Raw genomic sequence first — 27,321 nt, forward strand, 5'->3', positions numbered from 1 at the left:
GTTGATTAATTTAAATACCTGGGGTAACAATTAGTAGAAATCGCAAATAGAATACTCGCATCCAAACAAAATGGAGGCCGAAGCCAACGCCATTTTAAGGATGGTCCGGAAACATGGAAAGAGTCTCTCTATTGAACACCCAAAATGTTTCCAAGCAATGTTGGAAGCTGTATTTTAAAAAGGAGCCGATCTACGGGTTCTGGATACGACTGCAACCCGTCTAGACTGCTTAGAGAGGAAAGGTTGGAAATCATTGCCCAATCTGCCGTCAAGATTTCCCACTGATACCATAGAATAAGACATAGGCTATCTCTCAGTGGAAGATAGTAGCCAGACGATCCCCATAGATAGCCCATGCTAATAAAACAATGAGCACCCCAAGATAACCTGGCAGACAGGTCATGGAAAGAGCACCTCTATGAACGGCAAGCCACCTATTGCAATGCATTGGGCAAAAGAGGTAAATAGACTCAATTTGGCATTACCATCTTCTTCCAACAATCTTGTGCTACTTAAAAAAAAAAAAAAAAAAAAAAAAAAAAGAGAACATGACCTCTATCATCCACAATTTTTATTCTTCGAGAAATTCAGAGCTCTGTAAAACCTCTCCCTGCAGACCTATGCTGGAACCCCTCACAGAGCACTCAAGAATAACTCACTTTGTTGTCTAATCACTGAGAAAGGAGGCTTGATCTAGCAGGATGCAGCTGCCCAATGTTAAACGACTAGACAGAATATATCCAGCGGCCTCGAACAAATGCTCTTGTGCAGCTAAAGAGGAAATAAAACACTGTTTGAAAGGCAGCTATGCTTTGTATTATTGGCCGCAGACATGTTTAATACATTTAAAACTTCTACTAACAGATCATTCCAAATATATCCATAAAAAGTCACAAGTAACACAAGGGTTTATACAAAATTGTTTATTTTTTCCATAAGGAAGTGCAATGGGAAAATATCCACAATTTTCCACATATGTTTCCTTTAAACAGAGCCTACACGACATGTTCAGCACCAAACAAAAAAAAATGTATACAAATATGTTTACAAATAACCATGGAATATATTCTAAAAAGCAAACATTTAATATTGCACTTTGTCTGTGATTTTGGATCGTTCTTATGTGCTCCCAATTCAAAATCAGGAAACTATTTGGGTCTTTCTTATTTGTTCCCAATTCAAGATCAGGAAACTATCTGAATACTGGAGAACCTCTAGCTTCCGTTCAGGATTTGACCAATGCTTAGGAAATTAGGTAAAAAAATAATGCCTCTAAAAACAGAGTAAAGAAATATTCCCATTAACTTTATTTAATAAAGTTTTAAGAAATGTTTGTCTGACCACACTGTCAAGCGATAGTAATAATGGCTATACGACTGCTCTATCCTAGAAAGTGTTCCATAGGCTACTGATGAACCCTACTTTCTCTGCGAGAGTTGTTTCAAAGCTATGCATGAGGATTTGTTCCCATGTCGGTTTTAAAAAAAAGAAAAAACAAAAAAGATTGAACAATAACATGGGGCGTGCCCAACCAAAATCTCACTGAATGCCCACCAAGTATTTCATATGATAGCAGTAGTTAGAGAAGTGTGATGACATTACCACAAAAGGCGAGCAACATTTAAAATGCCACCCTGCAGTTGTTTGTGTAACTTTAGCCTGGTGAATACGTAGTCCTTAAACTTGAATCACATAAAACGCGACTCAATCGAATATTTGATACTCTTCTGCCGGCAACACTTTCAAAAGAAGTTTACATGTTTTCTTAAAGGACACTTATTACAAAAACCCATGTGAAGCCCAAAAGAGATTTCAAAGCAAGAAAGCATTTCACCAGAAAGTGGACAGCCCATTATCAATGCCTTTTTCTTGTTGTAACGCTTCATTTCCTGGGTTCAATGGTGAAAACACTGCATTTAACCATTTTAAACTAAGTCTCAACTCTGAATAACTGCACGTGTAGAATGAGTATTTCTGAAAGCGCACAAAAGCATTTGTGCTGTTGGTATGTGCTACCTCTCTGGATCACATTTGTGCAACCACTGCCTAACACACGTCGGCTGCAGCTAATATTAGAACAAGCTCCCCTAGTGAAGCCTTGCAGAATACACACTCCAAGTTTTACTGAGAAAAACAAGCACGTGCCACAGTTGCCCTATTCCTCCTTACGTTTTTGCAGATTAAAGGGCACCAAAAATGTGAATGCAAAAATGCATTGATAAACTTCTTGGCATTCTGAATGTATTAGTGCTGACATTCAGAATGTGGCCCCTGTGCTATAAATCTGACCAAAAAAAGCTTATTTGTAAACCTGATAGTGGCACAATATAAAAGATCCTCTTGCACAACTCATGAATCTTTTAACCCATATGCATCTTTCATCCTAACGACCAAGCACATATATGTGTTTTAGGTGTTCAATTAAAACTGAGCACTTCGACTGGACTGTTGAGGGGTAGCCTTTTGTCTTACAAAGAGAATATAGCTGAAGTACCCCTTGAAGCCTGTGTGCACGGTGGCGTGTGTACACGCTAGTGTGGTCTGTCCCCTTTGATGCCTATGCAATGCATATGCTGGTGCTGCTGCCTTGTGCATATTCTGGTGCAGGCCACTTCCTCCATCATTAGATCTACAGAGCGGTACAGCATGTGGATGTGATTTTATCCACACCGACTTCAATCCCAGGCCAACAGGGCATCAACCTCGACATCAAAAGAGCATAAAAAGACCTCATTCTTTTGCAAATTATGTGTCCACCTGAGATTCAGCCACTGTGTACATCTTTTAACTGGCTGCTGCTTGTGGAAACAGCAGTAAAGCGACATATTTCTGTAGAGAAACAACAGTGAAAAGTATTTCTTATTACATTCCATAATTTTGTCTTTTTTTTTTAAACATAATAAATATGTTTGCGTTCTATTAAAACAAAACAAGGACTGACTTGAAGGAAGTTGATGTCTGTAAATAAATCCACCACTTGAGCCAAGGCGAGGAGGCAACAGAAATATGGTCAGCCAAAAAGGACGATACTGAGCATGTATATAGGCAGATAATGTCCAAGCTACATCAACGTACAAAAAACGTCAGTGCATTTCTCTTCTTTTAGCTTCTCGACGCGTTCTTAAGCTCCTGGTTGTGCAGATCGCAGGCAAGTCAAACATGTTAAGATCAGTATGGTGTTAATGAGCAAAAGCTGTAGTGATACTGAACCACACAACATGAGCACTGAACAAGTGCAAATAGGGAGGGTATAGACCCCTCTTTTTAACAACGTGGCGAGTTCCCCGATACGAACTACATGCCCGGCTGCCAATGACAGGACTACTCGCATGTGCAGACATGAGGAAAGAAAGCTCAACTCGAAGCATGACGAGCAGTCTTTTGGGTATGCTGTGGATTTTAACTCATAACCACAGGTTGCTGATGCCACGTATTCCATGTTTTCTTGGAAACGGCAAATCAATCTCTTAGAAAACATATCTCCCTGATACGTCTTCCACACTCCTTTCTCAGTTGAGAACCGTCAGTAAACTTCAGTCCTTTCTTCAGAACTTGCTTTTTATTGATCTCTTCAACGAGAAGGACACGATGGATGCTCGTCTGTGGGCTGATCCGGGTTAGGGTCAACCTACATTAAAAAAAATAGAACATATTAAAATGTAAGTAAAGCAAACTGGTCTTCCTTTTAAATGTAAATTGCCTTCTGTTCAAAAGGTCCTACTAACTGAGAGGCAGTATGCAATGATTTTCTAGTTATGCAACACATATTACACATTTATTGCTGCAGTGGAACCTTGTTATTACACCTCACATACTGCTTATTGCCGTAAAGAGTGCATGTTACAAGAACCTGCAACTCCAGCTTTTAGTTAAAGACCTTGGTTTAAAGCTAGTCAACTTGACAAAACTGCTTGACCTAAGGCATACATGGATTATGCATGCAATATACATTCCACGACAAATCCTACAAAAACTAAACAAGGGACATAGGGACATCCACGTTGGGTTTCTCAAGGCAAGTTGCATGCAGATCCATTATGCAGGGGACTAACACATTTCAGGGGCAACACACCAAAAGTGGAATGATTTTAACCGTGATAGTTTTATTTTGCACCGCCGAACAGCTAAATAATAATACATTTAACTTGTATATAGAACTTTACACAAAATTTGGTGTAAAATTTTTCCATAGTTTCAGAAATTTGCGTTTAAAACCTGCCCCAGTGACAAAAATGTGACATTTTAGATCTGGGCCAGTAATGCGCAAATCAAGATTTGCAAATCCAATTAAAAATTAGAATATGTAGCTTTTTCTCCCGTCATCAATCGAAGTAAGAAAGTGTCTTTGTGTTGGCTTGGTGTAACTCTGATCAGTAGTTGCATGCGGATCCATTGAGGGGGTGATAGGGCTATGTTCAATAGGGGAGGGGTGGAAGGGTTAAACAAATGTTTCTGCTAAACAATTTGACACTATTTGATGAATCTACACAAAACGTGTATGATGTTTAGAACGTGTTGCTTTATGTTGTGTTTTGAGCAGATCTGTCAGGGGAATAGAAAAATGGAGGGCAAAAACTCTAATAACTTTGGCACGGTTTGCTGATTACGCATTAAATTTGGCAGCTAGCAAAATATGCCCAGTGCAAGGCCAGGCAGGCCCAGGGACTGTCTGAAGGCAACAACATGGATACATGGAACGGGAGTGTGGTACATCACAAAAATATACCCATGAAATAATAAATAAAAAAGCCCTGAAATGTAATATCTTTTTTTTAACAAGCGTTATTTCTTCTAAGTCACAAATTCTAAATTCCTGTTAAGAATGTTTTCTCTGTGTCTTATGAAAGATATGAGAGCTCTGGACTTAATAAGTGGAGTTGACACAAAGAAACCCCTCATCAAGGAGGTGGTCAGTGAATTTTACATTACTGTTTATTACCGTGCCACGCTTCACCTTGGATTTGTGGAACATCACACCACATCAGAGGCTTAATTTCCTAGTGACTTGCTTGTACAATATCCATGTGCATCTTGACTAATTGACTTACACTAATTGCTGTCAACCGTGACACCCTTCACCCTGGATTGGTGGAATACACCACATCAGTGTCTTCACTTTTTGGAGACTTACTTTATCTAGACGCAGCTTCAAAATTGATACCTATCCTAAGTGCTAGCAACCTTTGGTGCTACACGATAGTGGCCCTGAGCAAGTTTTTTTTTTTTTTTTAGAAGAAGAAACGTGTTGGCTGTGCTGATTTCATCCAGTTCTATTTTATGTCATCCAACCTAAATTACACCTTGTGGATAAAGTTACTTTGAAGGATTGTGTTCATTAGGTCTTGCTAAATGTCAAAGCTTCAAGTACAATTATGATATTGTTAGAAGTCAATACATTTCACCAATATTATTAATAAATGAGCTCTCTTTTGCTTCAAATTACAAATGACTGCCTATTATTTTAAATATTATCTGCGCCAGGAATTAGTGATATGTTGTAGAAGTCCTTTTCTCTTGCAGTAGACTTATTTGCACTTTATAACAGCAGGGGAGCAGCCTGCGGTAGCACTGTTTAGTATCACTGGTCTCTTACTGACCACAGCTATAGGGAGGTATTCGTGCGGTTGTATTCTTTACACTGCTGCTTTTTGTAATAGTATGTACCACTTTACCCCCCCCCCCCCCCCCCCCCAAACTGGATTTAATTGAAAGGACATTATGGTTACAACACATAACCACTGAAGTTTAATGGCTGTGGTAATCAAAGTCATTGTAACTCTCTCCCCTCAATGCACTGCTCATGAGCTCACATGGATTATGATAAGCTGTGGAGGCCAGAAATTACTTTGACGTGCTATAAGGTTTAGTATCGAGCCTTATGGCCGTCTCTGCAATTCAGTTCAATTACTTTTAAATTAAAACACATCAATGTAATTTAACATTAAGCGTTATTTCTTTTGAGTCACACATTCTAACTTCCCTTTAAGAATGCTTTTTGGAATCTGTTTCTAGGTTCTGGATCGCTCAGTCTAGGTTCTTTTAGAGCTTACTGCTCACTGCCTTTATACGTTTTTAGAAACCTACCACCCCTCTGACGTTCTTGAAGCTTTCTCAGATAGAATGCCATTGCAACTGGTTTTCCACTTCAGACATTTTACATAACCTCATGCGTTTACACCCCAAATTAATCAATACATTTTAATTGTATTTTTGGTTCATTTTTGAGGCTTGGAATATTAAAAAAAAAAAAAAAAAAACACCAAAAGAAGATTAGCCACCTCTAACACCATGAGATGTTGCACAAAAATAAGTAGTCTCTTTCCCTAGATTCGGAAAACCTACCTCAGAGTATAAGGGTGGTGGCAGGAAGCGGAATTCTTGGATATATGCGAACAGTGGCCCTGGAAGCGCCCTCTCAAAATCACACGCAGATGCAGGTGACAGGCACTGCCTTTGCTCATCTGTAACTACTTCTGCATAGCTAGGGGGTGCTGGAAGAAAAATACAAAGGACTGTTAGGTTTATTCTACAAACAGCATGCCAGTTTTCACACATTCAAAAACAGGGACATCCACATACTAATTCAAAAGACGCTTAAATCTAAGCCGCTATACTTCTGAAATAGACCCCAAGAAAATGTAACTTCTGTGAGCCTCATTCACAAAGCTTAGATGATACCAAAAGGTTGCTTCACACGGGGGCGTGGCTTGCGCGCCGCTTCTGCATGGCGGACTGCGCTTGAGCTCCGAGGCGAGTTCTCCCGTCGGGCTGATTTATCCGTTCCCCGACTGCCCCTGTGAGCGGAAAAGGCAGCCTGCAACAGCGGAATGTGAGGGGAGCTGTTTGCTGAGGTTTTCCTGCTGCTTTTGACACCGGCTGCATGTTTTGTATCTGACGCTCGTTTTCCTCACGGATGGCCGCCATTTCCTTCCCCTGACGCAGTGACATTTTCTCCTCAGGAATGCCAGCTTCGCTACAATGTTGCAGGTCGTGGGGGTTGCCCAGTGAGTTTCTTTTATGATGCCTGCACTTGGTAACGTTTTTGTCTATTTTATGCTATTTTCTTGCTGCTTGGCTGGGAATTAGACTGTCTACGCGCTATTTTTCTCTCAGTGCAACTTTCTCATTCAGGTGTGGAGATTTTTTCCTGCGAACTCCGTGCTGTGCCCTCCTGCATTAATTGTAGCTTTATCATTCTTTGGCTACCTGTCTGCCTTGCATATAAGTCCGCCGCTATTTTATTATAAGTGCCCATTCAGCTCAGTGTGCTGTATTTCTTATTTTGGGCTGAAGGCTGCGCAGTTTTGGCTCTTCTCTCTCCTTCCAGTGGCTATATACTTTTTCTTTGTGGTTACTCCTTCATGGCTACAAGTATGGGTCGCTCCATGAGTAACAAAGACGCTAAAGATGTTGGTACGTCACTGAAAAGACCTAAGGCGGTGTCTCCTACGCCTGAGTCTGCTCAGTCAGACACTACCTCCACGCTGGACACCATCTTAACGCGCCTTAATGAGGTACATGATATTGCGCAGTCCACGAAAACTAACACGGATTTATTACAAGTGGAGGTGTCTGCTATCAGGAATGACTTTAAAGCCCTCTCTCTTCGTGTATCTGCTACGGAATCTCGAATCAGTTGTGCAGAGGATGGTATGCATAAGCAATCCAGATCCCTCAACCACTTGGAGCGCTCAATGGCGGCGTTGCGCAGAGACCTAACTGAGCAGGAGGACCGTAATCGTAGATCTAACCTACGCATTTTTGGGCTGCCGGAGGATTCAGAGAAATCATCTTCATCTATGATAGAGTTCTTATCCCATTGGATTCCGGATACCCTACAAATCTCTTTCCACAGAGACTTTGAGATAGAAAGAGCACACCGTGTTCCAACGTTTCGGTCTAAGACAGCTACCCAGCCAAGAGCAATCATTTTTAAACCATTGAGGCATCAGCATACTGAACTGATTCTCTCTCATATGCGGAAAGCTAAACAAGTCGTCTGGGAAGGTCATCGGATCTCAATTTCTCAGGACTTTGCCAGAGATACGGTTATAAGGAGAAAAGGCTTCCTGAATCTTCGTAAACGTCTTTCTGAGATGGGTATTCCCTTCTCGTTTTCTGGTCCATCGAAATTCCGCATTACTTATAAAGGACGTTCTAAAATTTTTGAGGAACCGGCTGATCTAAATACTTTCCTGGACAACCAGTTGGAGATAGAGATGGAGATTCAAAAAGCGACTGCACAGTCTCCTGGTGCCTCGGGCACTTGAACTGTCTTCTTCTTATCTCTGGATGTATCTCTCTGCATGTTTGGTTCTCTCTTCTCTCCTGTTGTGCTTATGGGCCGACCTTAATGTCCATAAATGGTCATGATATTTTTCTGTTCTTCTTATGTTCACACTCATTTCCGTTCTATCCTTCTTTCTGACATTCATACTTGTCTGTTCCCTTTATCGCTCTCTTTCTAATAGTACCTCTTAGTATCTCTTTAATGTGTTCTTCTCCCCTATTTTACTCCGCTTCTTCAACTTTTCGTTCTTTCTTCTTACTCATTTAATCATTTCTTCTATGCTGCTCTTTTAGTTGTCTTCCATTATTCTTATTTCTCATCTCTGTCATCTTTTCTTTCGACTTATTTCTCCATTTTTTTGATGCTCCTCTCTTTATAGTTACTTTGCTTTTTCTGTAGGGGATTTTTTCTATCCTTCTTTTTTCTCTTTTTTCCTCCTATTCTGATATTTTCCTACTTTTCTTCTCTCACATATATAATGTTTTTTTTTTATATATAGTTATAGTGTATTCATTGAATATGTAGTTATTTTTTTTTTTTAGGATATACATATTGCGTGTCATGCATTAATCTACTGTTCATGATTTTCCTCATGTTTTTTTTTCTTATCAGGTTTTCTAATAATATTTAGTAATATAGCTATGTTTCGAGACATTGACTGCTTTATATGTGCTTATACATTATCTCAGTTAGAGTATGCTCATTTACGTTATTAAGCTGCTTGGCGGGACTGTTTTTTGTTTGTTACCAGTTTCTTTTTTCCTGCCATCCGGATATTATAGTTTTTTGGGGCTATTGTTATCAACTGTTTTTTCGACTAGTACGGTCCCTTACTTGCCTTTCCACGTTCTCCCTGATATGCTGTCGACGTCTTAGTGCTATTATATGCAGTTATGAATTGCTTATTCACTATGCAGTTTTCTTTTGTAGGACTTAAATTTTGTTTGCCATGCTGTACTCTAGTGTTCATGCTTTACATCTTGCTGATTATTCTCTTTAGAATTTGTTCTCTTATATTTGGTACTATAACTATGTTTCTCTTTATTAGACTGTTAGCTAAATGTGTTTATGTATTTTATTAGCTATAGTTTACTTATTTATCTTCTTCAGTTGTTGTGTGCTGCTACTTTTGTTTCTTACCAGTTCCCCTATTCCTGTTATTTGGTCACCATATCTCTTTGGGGCTATTGCTATTACCTATTTATTTGCCTAGTACGGGTCCCTTACTCACCTCTCCACGTTCTCCCTAATATGATGGTGGTCTCTTTTAGGCCTTCCCTCCTGTTTCTTCTCTCCCTCCTTTCTTTTCTCTTTTCTTCTCTTCTCCCTTTCTCTTTTTCTTGGATTCCCCAAATTTACCCGCCTAATGTGGTTCTTTTGTTTGATGATTGGCTCCTTGTAGTTCTGTCGTTGGTCTTGTTTCTGTCACCCATGTTGTCTTTTTTCGATTTTTATGTTTTTCCATGCCGGGTTTGAATGTATTATCCCTTAATGTTAAGGGGTTAACTCATCCGGTGAAGAGGTCAAAAATTTTAGATTATTGTAAATCCCTGTCGTCTGATTTGGTTCTTTTTCAAGAGACCAAGCTCACTAACAAAGAAGCGTTGTTTTTGAGGAAGGAATGGGTTTCGGATGTTTGTTGTTCTGATGCCCTGGGTAAACGAAATGGAGTTATTACATTAGTCTCAAAGAATTCTGGGTTATCGCTCCTTTCTTCTGAGCATGACTCTGAGGGTCGTTGGTTATTATCTAAATTGTCGGATGGCCAGCATGATTTGTATGTGATGAATATTTATGCACCTAATATTGATGATTCGTCCTTTTGGAAATCGGTTACCAAAAAACTAAATGACACCCCGCACTCTGGCAATCTTATTGTTGGTGGTGATTTCAATTTACCAATGGACCCTCTGTTAGACAGGAATTCTGCATTCCAGTTTCGTCCTCCTAAATCCCACAAACAAATGCTCAACATGTGTTCCATTACTCAGCTTCAAGACATTTGGCGTCTTCATAACCCCACTGGTAGTGATTTCTCTTTCTTCTCTTCGCCTCACTCTTCCTTCTCTCGTATTGACTATCTCTTAGTTCATTCTTCTCTTGTTTCATCTTCTTCTTCTCCGCTTATACATCCTATTTTAATCTCTGATCATGCTGCTGTCACTTTTACTTTATCATCGTTTGCCCCTCGTTCACGAGCTCGCTCGTGGAGATTGAATCCCGAAGTTTTACATGATTCTTCTCAGGTTGCTGAATTCTCTGAAGATATTGATACCTTTTTTTGTGAGAACGAAGGCTCTGTCTCTTCCCCAATTGTTCTATGGGATTCCTTTAAATGTACTTTCCGTGGTCAGGTCATTAAATGTATGTCCAAACGTAATTCGGCTATTAAAAAAGAACTTACGGACTTGTCATCTGAAATAAAGACTTTGGAAGCTTCCTTCAGGCATTCTAAGGATCCGACTTGTTTACAACAAATAAAGTTACTTAAATACAAATATAATACCATTGTTACTAAAAGAGCCTATATTGGGGTACAAGCTCAAAAATCAAAGAAGTTGCTGTTAAAAAATCGAGCTGGGAAAATCTTGGCTGCTACACTAAAATTTCAGGACTCTTCTTTTAAATCCTCGCAGATCTCTTCTATTACTGACCACGCCGGTTCTAAAAAATTCCAAACACAAGAGATACTGGAAGTCTTTCGTGACTTTTATAATAAGTTGTATACTCCCTCTAATCAGTCCTCTTTTGACCAGTGTCAAGCTTTTTTACAATCGGTTCCGATTCAGTCGGTCTCTGATGCTGATCGCTCTTTTTTGAATAAACCGATTTCCCCCGACGAAATCGAGTCTGCGATTAAAGCTACTCGGTCTGGTAAAGCTCCAGGTCCTGATGGGTATCCAATCTTATTTTATAAAACTTTTCTCCCTACACTTGTCCCCAAATTAAAATCTGTTTTTGACTCTTTTATTAAAGATGGGTCTGTATCGGGTACGTCCGCTGAAGCTACTATTGTAGTGATTCCGAAAGAGGGGAAAGATCATTCGGATCCTAAAAACTTCCGACCTATCTCTCTCCTTAACATGGAAGCAAAGATTTTTGCTAAAATCCTGGCCAAAAGACTAGAATCCTTTGTCCCTCTTCTTGTTCATCCTTCCCAAAATGGATTTGTGAAAGGCCGTCTTGCGCGAGACAATGTCCGCACTTTCTGTCATGTTCTCGGTGTTGCCAAACGCTCTCTACTTCCTGCCGCGGCCTTGGCCCTTGATGCGGAAAAGGCTTTCGACAAGGTTTCTTGGCCGTTTCTTCGTGCGGTTTTATGCGCGCACAATCTTGGTGACTCTTTCATTAATATGATTATGTCCTTATATTCTCAACCCAAAGCTAACATTAGAGTTAATGGTGCGACGTCCTCTTTTTTCAATCTTAGTCAGGGCACTCGACAGGGTTGTCCCTTATCCCCACTCTTATTTTTATTATCCATTGATCCTCTTCTTCGTTTGATTGACCTACATCCTGATATCAAGGGTTTCTCTTTTGGCCCTCACTGTATTAAAACTGCTGCATACGCAGATGATGTTCTTATTTTTTCGGATGATATCGCTCTGGCAATCCCGGCTATTTCTAACATCATTTCTCTATTCTCTTCGGTTTCCGGATATACCCTAAATAAAGACAAGACGGAAATGTTCCCTTTAAATGCCTATTGTTTCCCCTCGCATATGGGATCAGCGGGCTTTAAATGGCAGTCTACACGCTTGAAATACTTAGGGATTTATTTTTGTTCTACTTTGACTACCACTATTGCCTATAATGAATCTCAGACTATACTTAAGGTGCGTCGTCTTTTGGATACATGGTCTCCGAAACATATTTCTTGGTGGGGTCGCCTCCAAACTCTCAAAATGATGATCACTCCGATTATTAATTTTGTTTCATCCATGCTGCCGATTAAATTGTCAGATTCCTTTTTTCGCGAAATCGATATTCTGACCTCTAAATTTTTGTGGAATGACAAACGTGCTCGACTTGCCTACAAATTTTTGCGTCGTCCTTGTGATATGGGAGGTTGTAATTTTCCTGACTGGGAGAAATATCAGACTGCTTTTTTGGCGTCTCAAGGTGCTTTATGGTTTTCTCCGCCATCTCTGCATGTTCCTTCTTGGCTGCTCATAGAACAGCATTTAGCATCTCCTTTGCCTACTGCCTCTTTTTGCACTGCATCCACTTTGCATATCCTATTTTCCCGGTCTATAATTCTTGATACAATTGCGGCGGTTCGTAAAATAGATAAGAAGGTGGCAATTCCGTTGCATAAAACCAGGTGGACATCTATCTGGAGGAATTCCAAATTTAAGCTTATCATTTCTCCCACCCTCATCTCTTATTGGGCAGACAAAGGAATCTCTCTTGTTAAACATTTATATGGTGCTTCTGACGAACCATTACCCTTCTCTACCTTGGCTCAGAACCATTCCTTAACAAATCTTGATTTTTATACTTTTCTTAAAATTAAGGTGGCCATTGCTAAAGTTCGTCTTCATCCTACTTCTTCTACTATCTCTCTTTTTAATATTTGGATCAAATCTGGTCATGTTGCCTCCAAAATTTATAAATTTTTGTCCTCTGCTTCACTCCCTGACCAGACGGTGGCCCATCGTAAATGGTTACATCATTTTGATCATGCCACTACAGAACATATTTCCTCTGAAACTTGGCAATCAATTGGTAAATTCTCTCTTCGTAATAAAATCGCACCTTCTTTAATGCAGTCTAAGTTTTTTTCTATTAATCTTCTTCATTGGACGCCTGTACGGCTTCACTCACTTCACCTTAAAGAAGACAACTTATGCTGGAGCTGTGGCCTGGTGGCAGGCGACTTTCCTCATATGTTCTTTCATTGTTCCTTGCTTCAACCTTTTTGGAACCTCATTCAGAAACATCTCTCTCTTATCTTTGGTATTGAGCTCCAACTTCCCTTCCCCGTAATTTTATTAGGCCCACTGGCTGCCCCTACTCCTCTTTGTTTAGACCCATTGGAGTTACAGTTGTTGGATCTTCTCCTGACTGTAGCGGTGAAAATTATTCTTATGGAGTGGAAATCCTTTTCATCGGTTTCCTATCATACGTGGTGGGCTTGGGTCTCCTTTTTACGTAGTGCTCATACTTCGGTTGATCAAGCTCACCTCTCTCCATCTATCTCTAGTGGGGTTTGGAAAGCTTTGGATGATTATATGGAATTGTCTTCCAAGGGGTTGGTTCCTCAATTTCCTTTTGATGTGTCTGTCTAATTGTTGTCTGCTATTTGGTCTCTAGGCTGGGTTAGTCATGTGGGAATCCTTCTTCTCTCTTTTTTCTCTTCTCTCTTTCCTGTCTTCTTTTCCTACTCATTCTTTCTTTACTCTTTCTCTTTTTCTCCTCTCTTCCTCTCTCTGTTTCCTCCCCTATCCCCTTCTCCACATTTTATAGTGATACATATGTTTTAAGGCCTTGGTAGAGGTTTTTACTTGAATGAAATCTATAGCTCTCATGGGCTATTGTTCATTATCTATATTTAATATCTTGATTTTCCTATCAATTTTAGCCCTTTTTGCATATCTCTATTGCATCGATTGTATCACTTGTATTGCATTATATATTCATTATTCTTACCATTATTCTCATCAATAAAATTTTCTTGAAATGAAAAAAAAAAAAGGTTGCTTCACACAGTTGCATTTACAATTTCTAAAGCTTCCGATTTATTGTCTGGGAATTTGTAGGTTTTTCAGATTAGAAAATCCAAGCAAAACACTGGCCTACTTACTGTTGAGCACGGCATATGCACTGCATTAAAAGAGGGAACATGTGTTACTGTGATGCGGACCATGACATCTCCTACTTTAAAGTCATACTTTTGTGGATATTCCCCCAAAAATATCCGCGGGGTTTTCTAACTTTGAAGCGCATATAAAGCGAACCCTGCTGAAAGCTGCAGAAAGTGCGTTTCCTGAGCGAGAACATGAAAGAATACGGCCTCAGTTTACAAGGCGTTGGCGAACTGGGGGGCATATTATCAAGTGGGTTTATCTCCGCTTTTTTGGCTTTAAAAGCCAAGAAAGTGGAGATAAAATTATCTCCCTATTACCTAGCTGTCGCTAACACCAGTTAGGGACAGCTAGTAGGAGATAGCGACCATCTTGGGCAATTGGGAAATTTATCACTAATGACATGCAAAGTGGGCGTGCCAAGATGTTAGCGACTGGAAACAGTCGCTAACATCGCTATCTCCTATTACCAACTTGGAGGAAAGGGGCAGTCTCAGGGCACGAAGGGAGAAGCATGGAGGAGAGGGGCAGTCTCAGGGCACGAAAGGAGCAGGCACGGAGGAAAGGGGCAGTCTCAGGGCACGAAGGGAGCAGGCATGGAGGAAAGGGGCATTCTCAGGGCACGAAGGGAGCAGGCATGGAGGAAAGGGGCAGTCTCAGGGCACGAAGGGAGAAGCATGGAGGAAAGGGGCACTCTCAGGGCACGAAGGGAGAAGCATGGAGGAAAGGGGCAGTCTCAGGGCACGAAGGGAGAAGCATGGAGGAAAGGGGCAGTCTCAGGGCACGAAGGGAGCAGGCACGGAGGAAAGGGGCAGTCTCAGGGCACGAAGGGAGCAGGCATGGAGGAAAGGGGCAGTCTCAGGGCACGAAGGGAGCAGGCATGGAGGAAAGGGGTATTCTCAGGGCACGAAGGGAGCAGGCATGGAGTAAAGGGGCAGTCTCAAGGCACGAAGGGAGAGGGCATGGAGGAAAGGGGCACTCTCGGGCACAAAGGGAGCAGGCATGGAGGAAAGGGGCAGTCTCAGGGCATGAAGGGAGCAGGCACAGAGGAAAGGGGCAGTCTCAGGGCATGAAGGGAGCAGGCATGGAGAGTAGGGTAGTCTGAAGACACAAAGGGAGCAGCATGGATAGAAGACACAGTCAGAGGACACGAATGGAGCAGGCATGGAAAGAAGTGACAGTCTCAAGACACGAAGGGGACAGACATGGGTAGAGGGGGCAGGAGAGGTCATGAAGGGAGCAAGCATGGGCAGCCACAAGGCATAAAACAAGAGACGGGGAGATATCCGGGGGCAGGGGGAGAGTGTTGGTAGGGTTCTGGCAGGCAGGGGGAGAGGGTGGCAGGGGAGAGAGTGTTGGTAGGGTTCTGGCAGACAGGGGGAGAGTGTTGACAGGGGTGTATTAAATGAATTTTCGCATGCGTGTTTGCCTGTTGGGTGCATGTTTCCTCCAGTATGCAATGATAACACCGAGTGGCTCAGTCTTAACCTGGTGGAATTTAACTCCAGATTAACCTAGAGTTCTACTGGGTTTGGTCTAGAATAGATTAGAAAAATGACGATGGACCTGTCTGTAAACGCACATTTGAAGATTTTTTCAACAAAATACACTTTTTAAAAATGTCATTGTAAATGCATATTCCATGTATTCAATAGGGAATATGCATTTACAATTACATAAAAAGAAAGTGTATTTTGTTTAAAAAAAACATCTTCAAATGTGCGTTTACAGACAGGGCCATCGTCATTTTTCTAAACTATTCTAGGCCAAACCCAGTAGAACTCTCGAATGGTCCTTGAAAGGGGAGGGCATTAAAATATTGCTGAAACATCAGTATGGTCACTGGCTCCAATACAGCCTCCCACGCCTGAGTTCACAACGCATTTACTCTCGATGAGAGAAAACGTATCAGCACAAAAAACAAAAGTTTGTTTTTCCCCTTTTTCAACTGTTATCTTTTTATTTTGTTACAAATATGATTAAATACCTTCATTGCATCCCAATTAATTTAAGGAAAACAACAGGAAGTACTCTCAAGGTCAGGCTTACATCCCCACCCACCCGTCCACCGATAAAAAAATGGGGGGGAGCCACGGCCAACTGCCAATTTGATCAAGGGAGCCACGGGTCAAAAAAGTTTGGGAACCACTGGCTTAGGAGATAAACATTGATAATAGCAAGGTTCCTAAGCGATAAAAAAAAAAAAAAAAAATTCACCGCAGCTCGGTGATAAAAATATTGCCGCTAAGCCAACATAGCGATAATTATCGCTAGTTGTTGGTAATATGCCCTTAGATCCTTGTTACGTTGAGATGTGCAAGAAGTTTTGAAAGCACACTCCGGAAATGACTTCCCGATAGGAGGCAAGCAGAAAGTAAACCTAATTTAAGATTTTCACAAAACCTGCCAACATTAGCGCTTTTTATTTCGGTATTACCCGGCCCTCTGCACATAAACCCTCCCCTGTAGTGTATTAATTTTAGGTACTCTGCCATGGGGACGCTTTTAGGTACTTAACAGTTTACATGTGCAATACAGCACTGCTGTCCTATAACTTCCTTCCCAGAAATGAGAGATATAAAAATGTCAGTGTGTCAATGTACTGGTTACTTCTACCGGAATGGAAAAAAAAACGTCGATAATGCATCCTTGAGTTGCTTAATAGGCAACAACAGTAGGCTCTCACTGTTTTGTAAGTCATTTTATTGCGATCAGACTGGAATCCTATGTTCAATCCCTTCATAAGATGTAGAACTGGTAAAATATGCTGTCTTGTTCCAACTTGAAATTATGATGCAACAAAATCTAGCACTCTCAAATTTCCCAGACGAGTCACCTGGCTTTTCAAGGAATTTTACAACGGTTGTGTTGGAAACTTAATTCCATTAAAATAATTTATGGCGAAAATGTATGTTCTAGTCTCAAACCGAGACAGCCCTTGCTAGTGTTGTGCACATACACACACAAAACAGCCAGGCACAATGGTCAGCACTAAAAGTATGCACGGCATTTTACGAAGGAAAAATAAATTACCTTCAGGTCTTTCAGGAAGCGCAAATCCCAACCAGTTCATGTTTGCACTGCACTGACTGCTGACACTTGAAGTCCTGCTACCAAAAGGATGTAATGGGATAGTACCAATGACAAGCGGCAAATTAAGAAATAAATCCATTGCGCCAGGAATGTCCACATATACCTGCAAAAAGCATCATAAAATAGCAAGATTAGAAAAGTGCATTATTTGGCTTTTTGCACTTTCATATCTAAAGACTACATTTTAGTTTGTGTGGAAACATTGAACATCATTAAATAATTTAGCATTGGCAAAGCGAACGTGTTTGTATTTAGAGTGCTACTGCATACAGACTTAGCATATTACAGCAAGACACATTAGAAGGACCCAGCAACAACAGAAAGATGGCCTATAGTTTTAAAGAATTTCCTCACAGAGTTTAATGCAAGCACTAAAGTGGAGGCAGAAAACTGAAATCAGCCAATTACATCAGGTAAGAGACGAATACGGCTGGGCCAAGATCTGAACAAAGTCTCAAGCCATGGGGATGAAATAAGATTAGTTGAAGAAAGCCAATAGATGTAAGGGGCAGACTCAAATCACACTAGGTATATTGTTGTCATCACACCACCTTGCCAGCTACACTGTCAAATCACTGGCCTAAAAAAGGTTCTGGACAGGCTATCGTTGAATAGTATATTCTGCTCACATTTACTGTGCAAGAAACGTCATAATATTTCCTCACAAAATAGCAAAATTACACTTTAATTGGTTACTGCAATATGGTCCATCTCTATAGCTTTTTCCCCCCTCTCCTATACCATTTTCAGCATTTTACTTTTACCTACATTTTAAAGTCCCCAAATGATTACACTGAGAAAGATGTAAGTTTTCGCTGTGAGATTGGTTTAAGTGGAGAGTGGCACTCCATCACAATCAGGTGTTGTTGCCCTGAGATTGGACTGTGACAAAGGAATGGGTTGCCAAGGTCCATTGGCACAGAGAATTACACCCTCCATAAGACGTTTATGCAGCATAACAAAAAAAACGAAAAAAACTGTAATTAAGAAGAAAAATACTAAAGTGAGGGTGCCTGAGAGACAACAAATTGAGTGGATTAGTCCTCCAGGAAGCCAACTATAACATCACTGGGTAGGGGTTGAAGAACCACAGGAAGGAACTTCCAGTGTCAGACATGACAAGAGAATCACAGCTAAACTCAACATTACATAACCATTCGAGAAAGTACACACACCAACAAATAAATGGCAAAACACACATCCCTCATCTCTGCATACCAATAGTTTGGTTACAAGTAGGGCTGGGCGTAGTTCGCAAAGTATTGTGCTACGCGTATCTACCCGCAGTGCACTACGCGAACTGCGTAGTACCCTGTTCGCACTGTGCAAGATGCAGTTTTCAATGATTGCACAGTGCCGGATGCTGTCCGCACTGTGCAATTATTGAGAACGGCATCTTGCAGTGCGAGCTGCAGTTTTCTTCCGCTCAAGTAGATTTTTACTCGAGCGGCAGCTTTCTCAGCGCGGACTATTAGTTTCTCATCGCAAGCGGTTGCGACCACTCGCTATGAGAAACCTGACCTCCCCGCATTGAGAATCTCGCCAGGAGTTTTTTCCCACGCTTGCGATCTGCAACTTGATGTTGCCGATTGCGAACGAGGAAAAAGTCTCACCAGGATGTTATTTTGCTTGCGGTCGCCAATTTGACGTTGAGGACCGCTAACAAGCAAAAAATGACCGCTGCACTATGCTACGCATGTTTGCACTGTGCTACGTGCAGTTTGCGTAGTGCGAATTTGCGCAGACTACAGTAGCGTAGTGCTTTGCCCAGGGTTAGTTACAAGTTCCAGTCTAACTGTTTTCCTGATTTGCATTGGGTTACTATTTACTACTCAAATTCACTGGAGGGAACGCTAGCCAATAAACAGGATCATTAAAAATGATGTACAGATTCCTACCATTAACGAATATTCCACACGGATGATACTACAGTCTAGAATGGAGGGAGAAACTGGAGGAATTTTCAACTGTTTGCCATTCCAGGTCTCAGTTTTTCCAGAAGACAGCGATTCCCCACGCAAGTTGGCGACAAGCTGTTTCACTTCTTTCATTTTCCCTTTGGCATAGAAGGTCTGAGTTTGGTAAATGGCTGCCTTTGGCACTACCATTCGGGAAGAGCAGTTTTCAATTTCAGCAAAAATTTGAATTGATTCACCTGCACAAAAAACAAAGAAAATACCATAAGTGTAATAATCTAGAGTTTAACGAAGTACAACCGTACACAGTCATGGTCACCATAACTATATTAAGGGACAACTGGTTCTACCACATACAGTGTGGTTAATAAAACTTAATTTCAGAGAAAAAGTATGTGCAACTTACCAGGTGTATAGCCCTTCCTTTCTATTTTGGCACTTAAGGATATTGGGCCTGAGGTACAGAACCAGCAGCATAGCGTCTTCTCTTTTGTGCCAGCCTGGGGTGACTGCAAGAAAGGAAAACAATTGCATGAACATATGTTCTGAAGAATACTTCAAGCTTATTAAGTGGTCGGTTGTTTAAAACTGTGCTTATTTTAATAAGATTAAGGCAGCAGCGATGTATTTGCAAGACAGAAAATTATTTCCCAAACTTTCAGGTTTGAAAAACAACTTTTCAGCATTGTTACAAATGTGTGTAAAAATGCATTTTGTTTAACAAAACAAAGAAGCCTTATTGTCAAGGACTAATAGTTGTACAGCTAGTCTTGCATTTAAAAACAGTTCAGAAACTGGTGGTAACGGACAGATTACATGCAGCCAACACTGAAGTGGATGGAATGATAGCCATTTCAGGGAGAGCAATACAATAAAAACCAAGAAATTGAGGGTTTCTTAATATCTTCATGTGACTAACTGCATATATACTGCCAACCTTAAGTCTCAGCTAAATAATTTCTCACAGTAAGATTAGCTTAACAAGATGTATACCAAACCTCGGGCAAAGAAATAACCATGTGTTACCTGCATTAATATGTGCGTTTTACCAACCTTGGTTGAGGTGCTGGCAACGCAAGAAAACCAACATCCTTGGTGTAGTGTTCATGCACCCTAGAACTAACTCTTTCGACAAATGGCTGGGATTACAATTCAAACACATAAAAGCAATAAGGCAAAAAAATTAGGACAAGGCCTTCTGCTTATCGTACAAGCAGTAGCTAAATATGCCTAAGTTTCGGGTGAGATTCACTCATTCACTCCGTGCTAAAAAATAAATCCTGAACTTGTAGATCCCAACATCTAGAATAAAATGAGAAAAAGACCAATGTCTCAGAAGAGGTTTGAAACTTCAACGTCTAAAGTGTACAGATGATGCCCAAATAAATCCAAACATGGTTAGCCAAAGATGTTGCAGTGGGTAAATAGTGACGGGTGCTGTGAAAGAAACTTGCACGTTTTAGCCTGTGCTTTAAACCTTGAAATCAGATCCCTTACTTTATTGGCAAGAGAATGCTTTATTGGCAGGGTAATGGGTTGGTTTTGAAAAATGTATCAGACCAAAAACATACTTGCAAGATTCATAAAGCGGCTGCAAAAACTCAAACCAAAAAAAAAAAAAAAAAAAAAAAAAAACCAAACCAAGATATGAAAATTACGTTTTCTTGGAATATTCACTGTAAGGGTCCAGGCTGTAAGATTTATAATGTATGTTGGTAATATAATGAACTACATAATCTTGAGCATAACAGCCAATGTGTACCAAAACGTTAACTATAAAAAACACACATTAACAACAGTTCCCTTGCAAATATGAATTGTACTAGGTGCATATCATGCCCACGGGATGTAAAATCAAATAAACCAAAACTAGTTCAACGACTTTCTTACAGTTGTATCATTTTTAAGCCACAGTACAGGACTGTATACTAATAGTGTGGGCCTCTTCCAACTTCATAAGCACTATGGCCTAATAGGATTCTACTGCCTCGGTTCACAATATGGGAGGCAAATATTCAGCCATACACTATGGTTTTTATTTTCTCCATGTTTCAGCCAGTCACAGTGCACATTCCATACAGAATGATCAGCCTTCAGAAGACTACAGCTATGTGGACAATATACCAAAAAAAGTTGTATTTGTGGTCATGATTCACCGAGGGCATACCAGGAAGGCAGTGTACATAACTATGATTCTAATAATAGGAATAATGTTTACTGGGAGGCATGTCTTAGTAATAACATATCTAGAAGGCAGTGGTAATCAAATTGGAGACCTCCTCAGTTCTAGAAACCAGTGAATAACTGGTTTTTCAACCACCCTTATGAATTACACAATTGGACAATACTTTGCACTCCTTCAAGGTTGAGGCATTTTCGACAATACACTAAGTGCAGATTGAAAAAAAAGCCTCATTTCTTACCAGTAACAAAGGAGTGTTGATATCTATGTGTTCAAAGACTGTAAATTCCTTCTTCAGTTTTACTGGTAGTAGCCAAGCCCTGTGTAATTCAGCCTTCACCCAATAGCGTACACTGCCATGTCTGCCTTCAAATGAGGTAGCAAGTGGTCTGTGCAAGATAAAAAGGTCAAAAGCGGTTAGTCTTTCAAGAAACTGAATCGCATTCGAGTGGAGCATAAGCATATGACTTCATACAGATAACACAACACTACTGTCTGGCAAAGTGTCAAGAATAAATTAAGAAGCCAAACAGGTATTCATGCTTTGCATGGTACAGTAATAACATAGAACGGCATAGCAATGGGGGGGGATTTCAGTCTTTTTTCCAAATATATAAATTAAGCTAGAATGTGTGGCCAAGAAATAAATGGCTTACATCATGATCAGTTTGTTCTTAATTCGTTAAAATAATTACGACTGATCAGATAACATATATCCCCATCTAAATGAAAAATGTTGCTCTACTTGACTAATAATAAGGAGCACATTTATGAATCAAATTATATAGTAACAGAGAATGGGATACCATTCTAAAGAGAATATAAAGTTATTACTTGTGAATACCCATTAATAAGAGATTGTTAAAGGCCCATGAAATAAATTGCCTTTCAAAGTTTACAATGGTGCAGCAAATATACATATATTAACCTGCTACCACTGAAAAGGTTTAATTAAAATGAACATTCCACATATCAGATTTTCAATTACTGATTGTATTTCTTTTTTTTTTACTAAAAAAAAAATACTAACGTTTGTGGAAGCTCAAAGCTGAATGCATATTCATGCCTTCCTGAATGAATAGTGGTGAGACCTTCTTCAGAGTTGTCATCATCTAGGGATTAAAATAGAATGATGTTACCATGCATAAATCATACCACTTTAAAGCTCCTTATATATCTATGCACATTTTACCAAGCACTGTGGATTTAGGTCAGAATAAACGATGGGCATTTAAAGAAATTGAGAAGAAAAAAAAAAGGACAGATAACTTTGGAAATTGGGAGGGTACTGGAGACTACTACTTCAAACTGCTCTCAAGATTCATAAAGTTCCGGTATTATGGATAAGGCATACACAATATACCATCTGTTAACTGAAAGATAGCACACATTCTATAAAAATAGGCTAAGTATGTATGGTGCTTATTTTCTATCAGCAGATTCTACATTTCGGAACGGGTCAACCATTCCACTCGCCTTGTCATTAACATTCTTTGTAGAGCATCCTATAGGGTACTTTAAAATACCACGTGTGAGGGAGGTCTGTTGTGGGACACTGTAGAACCAAATTAAATATCAATCGTATAAAAACAAATGGTCCGTCCAAGACACATTTTCCAGGTGACCTGTCAGGTGGTAATAAATGGTTAACAGAGGTTTGTGCTCAAGAGATTTCTAATTGTAAAACGCATATTAAATGTGGTTCAAACATTTAGAGATCTTAATCCAAATATAACTGCAACTTGCAACTGTGTTGCGAACCTAGGTTGGCCTGATTTCCAAACCTGAAAACTGGGACATGCTGCTGGCATAGAAGAAAAGTGACATCTTGGTCACGGAAAAATAAATGGTACTTATGTGGTGGCCATTGACAAAAGTGCACCATGTGCCTACTTTGGTCTCCCTCAGCACCTAAATTCATCCAGCCATCTGGTTTAAGCCCCGACAGTTCACAGCTACTTATCCTTCCTCTCGTGTGGCTGATGGCCTGGGCACGCCCGTTTATCATTCTAAACCCCATGATAATCAACAGACCTTGTGTGCCTACTTCCTGAACCTACACATGAGGCAAGTTTATCAAGTCATATCTCTGACCGAACTGAATCTCCAAAGAGAAATTAGTCAGATATTTGCAGTGTTCAAAAATCAAAGAAGCTGGAGAATTCTCCTGAAGGGTGAGGAAGGCCTAATGGACAGGTGATCCCATTGGCACTAATTAGCTTTAGACAGAGTGAAAGGGATTCAAGGGTGGGTTGCATCCAGCAACAAAAAAGGGCGAGTCGAAATGTACGTTTCGGTACAATCTGCATGCATCTATTTTTTCAGTCACCTGAAATCTAGGTATCCCTATGAATGTTCCTTAGTTACATGATAGCATGCTGCCCTTTACCGTTTCTCAGTCCCATGAATGTTTGTTGCCCGTGTCATAAATGCGAACACTTACGATATAAACAGGAGACGTTTTACTTTCCAGGACAAAAACGGAGTTATTTTAGCTTTCTTAAAAATACCCATCGTTTCTTTTTCAATATCTGGCATGTGTAACGCCAGTCCCACGACCATAGAAACGCCAATGTGTGTGCCTCGGTTTTGAGAGTTTGCAGCAGGCGGTGTTGTTGGTACCATGTAAAACTGTTCAACCGTATCCCAAGTGTTTCATCCTTTCCACTCCGCGGCATTCCTTGTAGTGTCTTAGTGGTTCGTGTGCCTTCGCCTTCGAGCGCCCTTCTCCTTACCCCACACCACAAGGACTATATGCTGCAGATAGATTGAGGCTAACCCAAAATCAAAACAACGGTCGGTTTTACATTTGCAACTCGTAGCCTATCATTTTTGCATCGAACAAATATGTCTATTTTCTTAAGCAGTAACCGTTGCCCCAGGTTTCTGTTAAACCAATGAAGACTTATCGCCCGAGGCTGCTTGGGAGGGGCCAATACTTGCAGTAAACAACTTGCCCATCCTTCTTACAGAGGCTGGTCTCGAAGGCTCTTGTAGGCGTGGGCAGGATGGCGAGCGATCTAGTTGCATTGAAATAAAACAACAAAATATTTAATTATGTATTTCAGTCCCATTTTATCCTGTTCGAATGTATGATTTGATTTTTCGTGATATACGTGTGTGTTCATGTTTAAGCATATTTTACTAGTAGCACTCGATTTAAAACACGGTAAATGATTTGCTAGAATAACTTGGCGAGTTATGACAAAAAGAATGTTTGCCAGGAAACAATATTTCCCAGTAGGGTTACCTGGTAAAAGACAGCGAGACGGGTCAACAAAAGCGACAGCGCATACAGCGTGGCCTCGAAGGTACCGATGTCAAGGTGTCTTAAAGGCGCGGCGCTGGGCTTGTTCAATTGGAGATAATCGAAATTCGATTATGTTAGGATTTATCAAATGACAAACCAACAGGGGGTTATACGAATGAACATACTTATTCGGGCAGATATAACGTCAATAATTCTGCCATTAGTTAATAACAGCCTGGGGAGCGACCTTTATTTGCACATTTTAAAAACATATATTTCGTATATTATCACGGGCTGTTCAGTTTCTAATAAAAAGCGTGTATTTACGACCTTTTTAAAGTTCTTATTCATTTGCTATGCCACCTCAGCAGTTTTCGGCTGAGTCTCGGGCAGAATGTGGTAAACAAGTGCTGCAGAGACGTCAATCACGCACAGGCTGGAACTGGAGCAGGAGAGGACCGGCCTAAACCGGTGAGAGCAGATCCAGGCAGCAAGCAGCACCGCCTCATATGCAAAGAACGTGACGTAAAAGCACAGCCTAGCCTACTTGCCTCCAAGCACCGCCCCGGCCCCTACTTCCGGAGATGCGGTATAGTACAAACCTAACCAATGTCGTTTCCCGAGGGCGGGATAGATATTGAATGGAATCCATTCTAAGATCAGGCATGAACAGCGCCGCTAAAACGCCGTTTCCGTTAAATAATTATGGTGTGATAGTCGACGTACGACTAAAAACGCGTGGTTTGCAATTAATAGCGTATTTGGTTATGAATTCTTAATCCATAACTATTTTAATGAATATTATAGAATAATACGCTTAAGAATGGGAAACGTTAAAGCATACCACTTCTTATGATTGCAACGAAAAGTGTGTATTGGAAAACGTGGCTAGTTGACTCCAGTGCTCACAATCTGTCGGCGGATTCACGCCTATTGAGAACCTATACATCCTCTGGATCATTCCAGGAGCCGCTTAAACAGACAAAACGTGGGCAATAGTTATTCTATTAATAGCTGCTATGCGCTCATTCTTGAGAAGAGTTGGGTAAGAAAACCTGTCCACCTCGGGCTTGGCAACAGCGTCAGCCAATGACAAAATTTCAACGTCGCCTTGGCAACGCACAAACAAATGTGCTCCGCCAATCCACAGGAAGGAAGGGGCGGAGAACGCGTGGTGAGATCAGGGCAAAGATAGTGTGAGAAGCAGTGACGTTGAAATAAAACCCTACGTTGCAGACAACTCGACCCTTCAGTGCCAGTTTGATGAGCCGATAGTTAGTGCAAGAAATCAAACCAGAGCCATCCCATCCCCCGAATGTACCCAGTAATCAATTTAGGTTGATTAGAAACCACGCGAGAAGAAAACAAAGTTCCGTTCCGATCATCAAACTGTAGTAAATGGGAATCCTCGTTCTTCGCAAACACGAATTAATCATACAATGTAACTTTGATCAGTATTAAATCAATAAATGCAACTTAAAACTTGTATGTCGCTGTCTTATGGAACACTCCTGGAGAGGTCAGCAACACATGACGCTTCCAGCCAATGTAAGGCAGAGGCGCAGCAGCCCCCACCCCCAGTCTGCACACCAACCACTGGTCCCAAACAGGATTGAACCGCTTCTAACAAAGGGTAGAAACTTGAGAAAAACAAGAAGAGTCTCACTTCCCCATATCTCCACAGCGAGATAAGCTCTCTACGAGGCTGTTCACAAGTGTAATTGTCTAGAACCGGCAAGTACTCCGCCGTAATATCTATAAAACAGCACCTTTAATCACAGCAAGTTGCAATATACATATGTATAGATCCATTACCATGTGTATTGCACTTTACAAAGTCGAGTGAGCCGTATTTAAGATTACCCTCTCCCCGAATAAAGGGCGAGTAATTTCACATTTTATACGCATTTCAGTTTTAAACTATAGGCAACATAAAAAAAACACGTGTAGTGAGTTACGCATGTCAGATGCCCTTGCTTTAAAGTAACACATTTAGACTATTAAACAATGAAGCAATCGTGGACATGCACATATACTGTTTTTGCACATAGTGCAATTTATATTAAAATATGTGTGACACAAATGTTTCTTATTTTTATGCTAAGATTCCTGCAACTGGCAGTGAGACGTAAAACAGCAGAAGCACGAGATGTGCACCCTCCATCCGGTGCATTTTAAAGCGCTTATGTAGAGGTGCCAGTACCGGAGGGGAAAATGGTGTTAGGAGCAATGCACATTTCCACATCTTTTATCACTTACCTCTTTCGTGCCCAATCAGGATATCTTTGTGATTGAAATATTCTACTTCTTCGGAGTAATTTTGCGTGTAGGCAGTGTTGGATCCGGCATTCCGTGATTCAGTCCAGCGCACTTTTACGTGTCCCCTTCCTTGAATCTTCAGAGATTTGACCCTTATTTCTCCAGTCACTTCGAGATTCACCCTCCCTGAGACGGTGTCCCCGCTGGAGAAGACGGGGACATTACTGTCATTTAGACAGTCAAATGTTATGGTCAAGCTCTTCACCTTACCCAGCACCATGGTTGTAACAAAAGCTTAGAAAAATAGATTAAGAAAAAACGTTTCAGATCTCATATAAAAATGTGATCTCTCGTATTGCACTGATTAATTACTTTGCCTTGCAGGAAAAATGCTGGCAGGGATCAGTGTTTCTCCTGTAACGAGTTCATTGGGGTTTCGTGTAAAAAAGTCACAGCACTGGACGCCGCTGTCATGCTACTCACAGCTCTGCGGTCTCTGTACAAAGACAGGGTGGCTTCGAGCT

General features: G+C 40.7%; 1 protein-coding gene across 2 annotated transcripts; it reads right to left on the bottom strand.

Annotated features, from left to right (window-relative positions):
- Nucleotides 1-908: 908 nt before the first annotated feature.
- ARRDC3 (arrestin domain containing 3) lies at nucleotides 909-27,321 on the bottom strand. Of its 2 annotated transcripts, XM_086960911.1 has the most exons (8): nucleotides 26,798-27,310; nucleotides 22,319-22,400; nucleotides 21,530-21,677; nucleotides 19,513-19,615; nucleotides 19,089-19,345; nucleotides 17,131-17,293; nucleotides 6,343-6,491; nucleotides 909-3,628 (listed from the first exon to the last, which is right to left on the bottom strand). In XM_086960911.1, exons 1-8 carry the CDS (start codon nucleotides 27,075-27,077, stop codon nucleotides 3,572-3,574), a joined length of 1,239 nt encoding a protein of 412 aa, XP_086817037.1. In that variant the 5' UTR covers nucleotides 27,078-27,310; the 3' UTR covers nucleotides 909-3,571. The 2 variants fall into 2 exon arrangements, with proteins under 2 accessions (XP_086817037.1, XP_086817038.1); XM_086960912.1 differs by lacking the exons at nucleotides 21,530-21,677; nucleotides 22,319-22,400 and having other exon boundaries at nucleotides 26,798-27,321.

Source organism: Lissotriton vulgaris, chromosome 3_1, assembly GCF_964263255.1.
Source record: "Lissotriton vulgaris chromosome 3_1, aLisVul1.2, whole genome shotgun sequence".
Lineage (NCBI taxonomy): Eukaryota > Metazoa > Chordata > Amphibia > Caudata > Salamandridae > Lissotriton > Lissotriton vulgaris.

Bases quoted from the DNA above. Each gene is read 5' to 3' on its own strand.
- ARRDC3 (XM_086960911.1), bottom strand. From the start codon at position 27,077: ATGGTGCTGGGTAAGGTGAAGAGCTTGACCATAACATTTGACTGTCTA. The intron at 6,492-17,130 runs GTAATTTATTTT...TTTTTCTTCCAG, and splicing joins GCTTCCTGAAAGACCTGAAG to CACCCCCTAGCTATGCAGAA. The intron at 3,629-6,342 runs GTAGGTTTTCCG...TTTTTAATGTAG, and splicing joins CACCACCCTTATACTCTGAG to GTTGACCCTAACCCGGATCA.